At 39.6% G+C, this 11615-nt stretch overlaps 1 protein-coding gene across 1 annotated transcript in view; it reads left to right on the top strand.

Annotated features, from left to right (window-relative positions):
• The window catches only part of LOC108529493 (adenosine kinase-like), a 199010-nt gene that overhangs the window by 159524 nt on the left and 27871 nt on the right, over positions 1 to 11615 (top strand). Inside the window, exon 4 of the mRNA XM_017871885.1 lies at positions 1322 to 1408. Coding sequence (XP_017727374.1) covers positions 1322 to 1408 — 87 coding nt within the window. The remainder of the gene's footprint in view (positions 1 to 1321; positions 1409 to 11615) is intronic.

Below are 11615 nucleotides of genomic sequence, written 5' to 3'. Positions count from 1 at the left end.
GCCCCCCCACCACCCCACGAAAAAGCAAAAAATTAACCAGCTGTGGTGCTGTGTGTCTGTGGTCCCAACTACACGGGAGGCTGAGACAGGAGGATCCCTTGATCCCTTGAGGTCAAGGCTGGAGTGTGTTATGATTACACAACTGCACTCCAGCCTGGATGACAGAGCAAGACCTAAAAAAAGAAAAGATTTTAAAAGATTGACTAAGTAAATGAGTCCTCTTCTTGAATATCAATCTTTCCAGGAGAGCTTTTTCATTAACATATTTATGTCTCTTGTTGAAAGTTTCCATTAAGAGCAGGTAGCAAAAGCTAGACAGAATATGCTTTTGAAGATTCTCTATGTTCTTTATTAATACCTTTCTTAAGTTTCTCAAGATCTCCTTTTGCCTCCCTCTTGGTCTTAAATGAGACTGAAGTTTACGAGTCTTTAGCCATGTCTGTCCCCATAGGGATGCAAATTTATTATTTCAGAAGTTCCAGTCCCCAGTAAGAAGCACTGTCCAATCATGTGCAGATGTGTCTTGTAAGCCAGATTTCATCACAGATAAGTCCATTCCACTGTCATGTGCCACATTTAAAGTACTAAATTAGGTTACTCTGTAGTCAAAACAAGCCCTGGTCCAGACTGCTCTAGGGCAAGACCCCATTGCACTGTCCCTTTTGTTCTGCCCATGCATTCGGTAGTAGCTTTCCCTTTTGCCAGTTGACAGATAGTGACTTCTTTGCAAAACATAACCAGATTAGGTTGTTTTTAATAAACCAACTAAAATAAAAAAATTATTGACATTGGGATGAAGTATTTTAACAGAATGATAGTAATGTTTTTATTGTGCCATTGTGATTTTCTGTAAAGAAACACCCAATATTCATTATATATATTTTTTTTTAATTTACAACTCTTTAACTGTACCCAACATTTCACTGCTAGGAATATAGTCAGGCTTGAAGCTTTATTAGAAACCCATGATCCAATCCATACCAACACTTCTTTTAGTTTATGGCTTCTGTTCATTTGCACTGTCCAAAAATGTACTGCTACTATTTGTAGTCATTCCAAAAAAAAAAAAAATGTGAACTACCTAGGTATAACTCTCATAAGACATATACAGCAGCATCTGTATGCTGAAAGTTACCAAAAAAGTGTTACTTGCATATGATTTTACACCATAGTTCCCAAGTGCCCCTGTACAGAATATGGAGCTTATGTCCTGTCTCTCTTTGAATGATGAGTGATGAAGGAGCTTCAGACATTACTGGGTGAGCTTGTATTGAGTGTTACAAAGAGAAGTCAGTCTGCCTTTCTTTGGCTCTAATTGCAGAAAGTGAAGTCACTGCTTTTGCTGTCTTGGATCAAGACCAGAAAGAAATTATTGATACCAATGGAGCTGGAGATGCATTTGTTGGAGGTACAGACTAATTTATTTCATTCTTACTTACAAGTTAAACATTTTAACCCTTGTTTCTACCATATAACCAAGATTTATTCATTTAATAACTTTTAATTTCTTCTTTTAAGTAATTCACTTATGAAGTTCTTTCTATATACTTCTATCATTGTCAGTATTATAAAGGGGTTTTACCACAGGAAAAATTGTGTTTGGAAAAGATAATTTGCTACTGTGCTATACCCCAGTCATTTTCACATGATTAATTGTATCTGTCAGAAAATTGCATAAACAAGCTGCATCAAGTACAGTATATAGTATATTTGTAGCCCTTCAGGCTTAAATGTTAACACATTTTTGTTCTTTAAAACAAGTTGTGATGAATATTAAACAGTATGCTAATAACTAAGGATGATGTCTTTGGATGATATCCTTTGGTTAAAACATCTGTTTCAAACACAATAGTGGTTGTTTGTTATACTAGGAAGAATTCAATTTTTGCCTATTTTAGGCTCTATAAGAACTGGCAAATTTTATATGAACTAATGATTTTGGTAATGAATACTCAAAATAAAATCAAGATAATAGAAGATTTTGGCTCAGTGACTTAGATTGATCTAAAATCTGATTCAAAATTCTTTTGATAAGTCTAAATTCCTTCTAGCTAAGTGTAGTTAATTAGGCTAGTTTATAGTCTCTAGAACACTTTAGCTTCCTCAAAGATACCCCAAAGGGGTCTTTCCCAGTCAGACCAGGTTAATTTAAAAAAAAAAAAAAAAAGCAAGCAAGTGGAGCTGATCATTGTCCCTTTTTCTCTGGAGGATAATTTGAATCATGGGAAACTTATTTAAGTTTGTGTGATGGTTTTAACTTAATATTTTATTTAAATGGTCTTTTTACCAACATAAATTTTATTTTTCTTTCTCTAAAACTATTCATGCCCAGTTTTTTGTTTGTTTGTTTTTGATATGGAGTCTCACTCTGTCTCCCAGGCTGGTGTGCAGTGTTGCAATCTCAGCTCACTGCAACCTCTGCCTCCCAGTTCAAGTGATTCTCCTGCCTCAGCCTCCTGAGCAGCTGGGACCACAGGCGCATGCCACCACACCTGGCTAATTTTTGTACTTTTAGTGGAGATGGGGTTTTGCCATGTTGGGCAGGCTGGTCATGCCCAGTCTTAAATGAACTATTAACCATTAGGATGCCCCATGCCCTGTATTCTTTGGAAAGAGTCTGTACCACAGACAACATTCTGCTTCACTGTTATGATTGTGTTTTTTATTTCCTTGCTTGGAAAGTCTTCATTATTGGTAATATTAGAGTACTTAGCCAATTTTCCTATTTTTTACTCTTTAGAGCTATAGATGTATGTAAGCTAAAAATATTTTATTCTGAATTTAGCCATATTCTGTAATACATTAAGAAAACCCTATTAATTTCTTGGTTAGAAATTGGTCAAACCAGGAATCTTAGTCTAGAAACTTTTAAACTTATACACTGTATGTACATTACTTAAGTATTTTAAAATCTTTAAAACACGAAGTCTTCTATTTCTTTGACATTCAGTAGGACGCATAATGAGGGCATCATAGATTTGATGGTGACCTAAATAGCCACTACCTCTGGCCTTGAGTTACTACGCTTCCTGGCCCTGCAACAGCAGATTCCATTACAGTCACTTAACTATCTGTAATGCTACCGATACTAGGTGAGAATATATAGACTTTTTGAGGGAGGGAGAGGCCATTCTTAGGATACTCAGGTAGGAACAACCAGCTACCATTTGTATGGTCGTTAGAGTGATAAATAAACTACTTCATCAAAGCAATTGGGATTTTTTGTTAGAGGATTTTCAGCCTCTTTTATCCTACTAAACAAGTTTATCCTAAGTAAAACAGAAAATATAGAACAGGGATCCACAACTTTTTTTTTTTTTGTAAAAGGCCAAATGGTGACTGTTTTAGGCTTTGCAAGTCATATACAGGCTGTATTGCATATCTTTGTTTGCTTGCTTGGGTTTTGCTTTTTTTTTTTTTTTTTTTTTTAATAGCACTTTTATATGTAAAACCTTTCCTAGCTCTGTAGCTGTACAAAAACATGCCATAGGCCAGTGTTGGCCTACAGACTATAGTTTGCCAAACCCTTTTTTACTCATAGGCAGCTTCCTCACTTTATTCATTTCTAGCATTTCAAAGCTCCAAACACTAGATTTCACTACACATTGTCGAAATCAGAATAGAGAAAGTGTAAGGCAAGTAGACACTAGGCAGGACTTCACTGGTAATACAATTACATAGCCAATTTTCTCACTTTGAACCTACTTAGTTCCCAGGGTAATCAGATCCCAAAACACTGGGTCATGCAATGAGATGAAAATCCTAATGTCAGTTTATTAATGGAATACTTATGTTGCCATCTTTAGCACATTTTGTCAAATGTGAGTCAAGCTACAAAGTAACAGCAATAGATAACCTTTATACGGTACCTACTAACCAACCAATATCTTAAATACTTTATACATATTAACTAATTTAGTGTTCACAAAAGCTTCTTGGAGTAGATTATTTTTACCCCTATTTTACTGATGAAAAAAACAGAGACAAAGAAAGGTGAGATAATGTGCCCATAGTCTCATGGCTAGAGAGTAGCAGAGCCAGGATTCAAACCCAGAAAGTCTGTCTCCAAAGTCAGTGCTTTTACTGACCACACTAACACTGCTTCTCTAAACATTTATGTAAATCTCACCATTATAACTGAGAATCGCAGACCAGCCTTCCTGACAAAAGCTGGTTTTGCCAGAGAATCTTCCTGTTATCTGAGTAGATGACTTCATTTATTGAAGAGGATCTTTTGTAATCTGACAGGGTTCTGAGGACTCTAAGGTAAGATTGTTGAGGAAAAGAAAGAAAAACTGAAAGGGAAGAAAATCCAAGAACTGTAGTCCCTGGTGAGTTTGAACCAAGAGCTTTTTGCTAAGCTGTAGCGTCGATTGCACTACAGAGATACAGAAAGCCAGATGATAAACTTGCTTGGTTAGCATGGACTCCAAATAAGAGAGTTATATGAATCAGCTGTTTAATAGTCAAGCAAGATATTTCCCTAAGCCCTTCTCAGGCAGTAACTGCAGTGTATGGGCACTGGAACTAGCCGGCCACTTTGATGCCAGCAGGAGGGAACTTCACTCACTCGCTGCTCCACCCCTCACAGGAGGGGGAGCACAGGTGAGCAGGTGCAGGAACTGGGCCAAGCACTTTTGGGCACTGGTAAGAGCGAACTCCATACCAGCCCAGTGGCAGCATCTAAGGGAAGGTGCCCTTGACCTCTGATTCCCCAGAGGAAGCGCTACAGTGCCCTTTTAGCTTTGCTGTCCGTAGACAGCTTAAGCGTTAACAGCTCAGTGGAGTGACCCTCCTTTGTCACCAGTGTGACAGCCCTTTGCACCCACAAAGGGCTGAGTTCTTGGCACCTGAGTTCTTGTCTGGCATCCAGGATAAATGGGGTCACACAAACGAATTGGAGATGGTAAATGCAGGGGATTTTATTGCTGATGAAAGTGGCTCTCAGCAGGAAGGGGAGCTGAAAGGGGGATGGAGCAGGAAGATAATCCCCTGGAGTCCGGTCGTCCCCAATCAGACTCCTCTCCAAAGCTATGCCATCAAGCTGTCCCTGTGAAGTCAAGCCGCTTCTCTCCAGTGTCCAATCGTGGTCTCCAACATCCAGCTGCTTCTCCTCTTCTCCTTTCTCTGTCAGCTGAGCCTGGGTTTTTTATGGGCACAGGATTGTGGGTGGGGTGGGCCGTGGGTAGTTTTGGAAAAGGCAACATTTGAGCAGAAAAACAAGGATGTAAGTTCTCACTTTGGGCCGTGGTATTAGGCTTTTTGGCTTTAGGGTGGGGCCCTCACCAGAGACCCACCCTCTTCTGCCCAGAATTTGCCTGCCTCCTGTCCCTATCAATAGCACCCATCTAACAACCTGATGCATCCATCTTACAACAGAAATGGTCTTGTTAGTTGGAAATACTAAAAGATCCATTGGTTAAAACCCCCTGCTCCCTCTCCACACCAGCAAGAGCCTTTCTACTGGGTTTAGAAACAACAGCTGTTGGCACCACACAGTGACTCACACCTGAAATCCTAGCACTTTGAGAGGCCAAGGCAGGCGGATCACTTGAGGCCAGGAATTTGAGACCAGCCTGGCCAACATGGCAAAACTCTGTCTCTACTAAAAATACAAAAAATTAGCCAGGCAAGGTAACATGCAGTTGTAGTCCCAGCCACTCAGGAGGCTGAGGCCCTGCCCATATGGAAAAATTAACAAAATAGATCAAAGACTTAAATGTAAGTACTAAATCAGCCAGGTGTGGTGGCTCATGCCTGTAATCCCAGCACTTTGGGAGGCCGAAGCAGGTGGATCACTTGAGGCCAGGAGTTTGAGACCAGCCTGGCCAGCATAGCAAAACCCCATCTCTACTAAAAATAGAAAAATTAGCTGGGCTTGGCGTTGCATGCCTAAAGTCCCAGCAACTTGGGTGGCTGAGGCAGGAGGATCACTTGAACCCAGGAGGCAGAGGTTGCAGTGAGCCAAGATCTTACTACTGCACTCCAGTCTGGGTGACAGAGTGAGACCTTATCTCAAAAAAATTAATTAATTAATTAATAAAATAATAGGCACTGACTACTTCCACCTTGGAAATGAATCTCAGGCAGTGGCAACTTTTACATTTACTATGTAGTTTATTTTTCTTTGCCTCATTGCCCAATTAACATATCTTCTTTCTGATTGACATATTCTATCTTTGGATGGTTAATATATTCATCCTGTAACTTTCAAGTTTTGCTGGCCTAAGAGTATTTCTGTCTTTTGTGACTTTGCATATCTATATTTTAGTCCACTTTGTGGTAATTTAACTCTCTGAAGGACAATAATTTTCTTTGCATAAATTTCAGATTTTGGATAAAGTATCACTCCAGCTACCATGTGCTAATTATCTATATCAGTAGCAGAGTGCCATGTGTTCCTTTAGCCAGCTAAAAAGATATATGACTACATCATGGATTTTCATGTATAATTTAAAAATGAGTAACCCAAATGTACATAAATTAAATTAAATTAAATTCATAGTTCCATCTCACGAGTTTAGTGACAGTAACAAATCCCTCCAGCCTCTACAAGCATCACTCCTTGTTCTACTTGGAGGTCTTAAGCGCTTTGTGATATTTGCTCTTTATTTGTCACCGGCCAGCCCTGATAGAACTAATCTTTTCACATTCTTCCTCAAAAGCCCAAGTGCTAGGATTGTACTCTTGGAAATGGAGACAATTCTATAATCTCTAAGGATGATTTCCTAATTTCCTAGGTCAAGAGAAAATTTCTTCCTGTTGTCCTGCTGTGCTTTGTCACAGCAGGTCTGCCTTTTCATTTGGAACCCTCTTTGTCACTGCCATAGTAACAAATGGAAACATTGAGAACATTTTGTGACAGGCACTGTCATTTTTCCCAGTGAAATCTCTTCCCCTGTGTCTTCCCGATAAATGAAACTGAGAAGTGAGAAGAAAAATCATAACAAATAACATGAAAAAGGACCTAATCAATATGTTCCCACTGGGCTGTCAATACCAGCCTGTGTTAATCTAATATGATTTAGTCATATGTTTTATGGCAGCTGTAGGAATATGGACAGGACCTACAAATCATCTTTAGACTGAAAGTGAGTACACCTTTGACAGATAATGTGTAGACACTTATATACAACTCTCAGATAAAAGACTAGACTTCACCCAAGAACCAACATTCTTAGAATTAAAAAAAAAAAAAAACCTTCATTAAGTATGATTAAGAGCCGCATATAGATTAGGAAACTTTATTTTGTTGGTTTTTTTGTTTTGTTTTTGTTTTTGTTTTGAGATGGAGTCTTGCTCTGTCGCCCAGGCTGGAGTGCAGTGACACAATCTTGACTCACTGCAACCTCTGCCTCCCAGGTTCAAGCAATTCTCCTGCCTCATCCTCCCAAATAGCTAGAATTACAGGCATCTGCCACCACACCTGGCTAATTTTTGTATTTTTAGTAAAGATGGAGTTTTGCCATGTTGAACAGGCTGGTCTCGAACTCCTGACCTAAGGTGATCCACCTGCCTCAGCCTCCCAAAGTCCTGGGATTTACAGACATGAGCCACTGCACCTAACCAGAATATTTTATTTGGAATGATAATAAAGTAATTGTGCTGCCTCATAATACATTTTTTGGAGGGGAGATGGGGTCTGACTCTGTCACCTAGGCTGGAGTGCAATAGCATGATCATAGCTCACTGCAGCCTCAAACTCCTGGGCTCAAGCCATCCTCCCACCTCAGTCTCCTGAGTAGCTGGGACTATAGGGTTTTTTTTTAATTTTTTATAGAGACAGAGTCTCACTCTGTTACCCAGTCTGGTCTTGAACTCTTGGCCTCAAGCAGTCCTCCTGCCTAGGACTCCCAAAGTGCTGGATTACATTTCATTAAAATGACAATTCATTTGGGATTACAGACATGAGTCACCACCCCCAGCCAGAATACTCTTTATTTTAAAAATCCTCACAACAGCTTCAGCAGGGAAAATGTATTACCCTTAAAAATATTACCTATAATATGCAAATGACTCTGAAAACCACTTAGCAATCACAATGCAAATAATTCTCCTGTTTCCCCTCTAATAAAAAGGAACACTAATTTCATTCTCTAGGCTGGGAGCAGTGGCTCATACCTGTAATTCCAGCACTTTGGGAGGCCAAGGCAAGTGGATAGCTTGAGCTCAGCAGTTCAAGACCAGCCTGGACAACGTGGCAAAACCCCATTTCTACCAATAATAAAAAAATTAGCTGGGCATGGTGGCATGAGCCTGTGCTTCCAGCTACTCAGGAGGCTGAGGTGGGAGGATTGCTGGAGCCTGGGAAGTCGAGGCTGCAGTGCACTGTGATTGCACCCCTGCACTCCAGACTGGGTGACAGAGTGAGACCTTGTCTCAAAAACAAACAAAAAACAATTTCATTCTCTAATTCATGTTTAGAAAATAACATTGGTTTAAAAAAATTTTTAAAGAGTTGTTTTCAGAACAAGGATGCCACTTCCTCTTGATGTGGCACCTATCTATACTTCTGAGGACCATAAAGACTCCCTAATTATCTTCATATTTTCTATCCTCACCTTGTTTTTTTCGTCCCAAACATTTTCCTCCCCCCTTCTTCTTAATTGCTGCTTCATTGTGCTATGCATAGAAGTGGTGCAGAATTCTTGGGATTTTTTTTTTTTTTCACTACACGCTTCCTTTGCTCTCCATCTCAGAAGACTAGAAGACAACTTGGTAACTGTTGAATATATCGTTTCTCACACTTCTTCACTCAAAAACCAAAACCTTCGTATGACCCACGTCTGCTGAGGATTTACTTGATGGTGACCAAGATGACAGCTCCCCACTGCTAAACAACCCAATGTCAACAACTCTTTTTCTTGTCTTTCTGCTCTAATGGGACATCTCCTCTGTTTTATTTCTTGAGCAGAAATTTTTCTTAAAACCATCAAATGAACTGTGGAATTGGCTTGGTCATTAGGAATATGAAACAGGCCAGGCGTGGTGGCTCACACCTGTAATCCCAACACTTTGGGAGACAAAAGCAGGAGGATCACATGAGGCCAGGATTTCAAGACCAGCCTGGACAGTACAGTCTCTACAAAAACAAATAAATAAATAGCCAAGCAGGGTGGCATGTGCCTGTAGTCCCAACTACTCAAGAGGCTGAGGTGAGAGGATCACTTGAGCCCAGAAGGTTGAGGCTACAGTGAGCTGAGGTCACGCCACTGCGCTACATACAGTCTGGGCAACAGGGGGAGACCCTGTCTCTACAAAAAAAAAGAAAAGAAAAAGGATATGAAACATTCACCACAGATAGTAGTTCAAGTTCATGCAAGAGAAAGGAAGAGAGAGCTATGCCCTTGCACAGTGATAGGATGCTTTATTACATGCTACACTAGTGTTATACCTCCAGAGTCTTAGTCAAGCTGAAGCTAGACCAGCACCAAATTTCATAAACACTGTCTATGATTATTTGAGCCTTCATTAGTTAAAAAATGTAAAGATTATCCTCTCCAGCCATGATTTAAAAAAAGAGAGAGAGAAATCACTTTAGTTCATGTGAAATACAGGATGGTTTTAGAGTGAAGCCTGTAATTTCTCATCAACACAAATGTTCCCTCAAAGACCTAATATCCTGAATGACTTCCATCTAGAAGCAATTGTAAATAGATAATGGAATTGAAAGGACTTTATCTTCTGGGAATGTGGATAAGATACAAACAGTCTGAACCATGTAGGCTATCAGACTCTAAAGCTTGGATGTGAACCTTAGGTTTCTTATATTTGATGATTTTTTAGAAATATTTATTCTAAGAAAATGATGTTGATATGGAAATTTTTATTTAGTTGCAGAGGTCCACAGGAAATGTCATAAGTAAAATTTCTGAAGTTCATTTTCTTAAACAGAATTGTGACATAACAAAATATATGTGTGTTAGTTGCCTAACCTAGAATATTGGTGAGCCAATTGGAAGTAATTTGAATCGTATAATTCTCTCAGCTGCTATTACATAAATCTGGTCAGTTTTACCTCTCATATCTGTCTGACACATCCAACATGTATCAGTTAGCTTTTACTGCATAACTAACAACTTTCAAAACCCAGTTACCTAAAATAATAACTCACTTATTTAGCTCCACAAATCTGTGGGTTGACAGCTGGGCCTGTGCTTACCTGGACAGTTCCTCTGGCCTTAGAGTGTTGAGAGATTAAGTAATTTGCCCAAGGTCATATTGAAAGCTAAGATTCAAACTCAAAATTTGGCCTCAAAGTTCTTAGCCCTAGCCATTTTGCTATACTCCCTTTTATTACTACATCATCTTACCTTCCTCTCTAAAGGAGGAGAAATAGCCAAAGTGGGTTTATAAACACTGGTCTGTAGACTGGTACCAGTCTATGACATAAGAGTTTTCATCAGTCAATATCAAAATGTAAAAAGGCAGGGGCAAGAAAGTAAACTTCTGTAAAGCTAAATATATTCAGTTTTAAATCTTGCCCTTCCTACTTTGAGGGAGTTATATTTTCTTTTTTTATGAATAATGTTGGTAATAGTGGATTTTTTTTTTTTTTTTTTTTTTTTTTTTGAGACTGAGTCTCCGCTCTGTCACTCAGGCTGGAGTGCAGTGGTGCAATCTCAGCTCACTGCAACCTCCACCTCCCGGGTTCAAGCAATTCTCCTGCCTCAGCCTCCCAAGTAGCTGGGATTATAGGCGCCCGCCATCACGCCCGGCTTATTTTTTTAGTAGAGACAGGGTTTCACCATGTGGGCCAGGCTGGTCTTGAACTCCTGACCTCGTGATCCACCCACCTTGGCCTCCCAAAGTGCTGAGATTACAGGCGTGAGCCACTGCATCCTGCCTGGATTTTTAAAAAATGTTCTTATCTAGCAGAATTAAAGTCTGCCAGCTCTGTATTTATCCCTAAAATCTTTTGGACAAGTTTCAATGTTCTGTGAAATCCCAAAGTCTGGGATTCACTGATCAACCATATTTTTTCATAAATTCTACAAAATTATTTGGCCAGTTTTTTTTCTTTATGCCACTAAAAGATTAGTGATGACTTGAATGCTGTTCATGTTGGGTTTTTCTAATATCTGGCCCATTTCTTCATATAAAGAAGACGAGTGTAGGCTAGATGCAGTGGCTCATGCCTGTAATCCCAGCTCTTTGGGAGGCTGAGGCAGGTGGATCACTTGAGGTCAGGAGTTCAAGACCAGCCTGACGAACATGGTGAAATCCCATCTCTACTAAAATACAAAAATTACCAAGGTGTGGTGGTGGGTGCCTATAATCCCAGCTACTCGGGAGGCTGAGGCTAGAGAATCGCTTGAACCTGGGAGGTGGAGGTTGCAGTGAGCTGGAATGGTGCCACTACACTATAGCCTGGGCAACAGAGCAAGACTCCATCCCAAAAAACAAAATAAAATAAAAAGTAAAGAAGACAAGTATAGAACTGTAAGTTCTATACTTGCTGTTGACAGATGAGTACAGAGCAATAAGTATAATATGATGTGATTTGTATTTTGTTAAAAATGGTCTTATGTGTGTATGTTGAATGTATACTTATAAAAGCATATAAAAGTTCCAAGAAGAAACACTCCAAACAGCTAACAGTGGATGTACTTGGA

This window comes from Rhinopithecus bieti, unplaced genomic scaffold (assembly GCF_001698545.2).
Source record: "Rhinopithecus bieti isolate Rb0 unplaced genomic scaffold, ASM169854v2 scaffold_6022, whole genome shotgun sequence".
Classification (NCBI taxonomy): Eukaryota; Metazoa; Chordata; class Mammalia; order Primates; family Cercopithecidae; genus Rhinopithecus; species Rhinopithecus bieti.
This window is presented reverse-complemented; position numbering and strand designations above follow the sequence as displayed.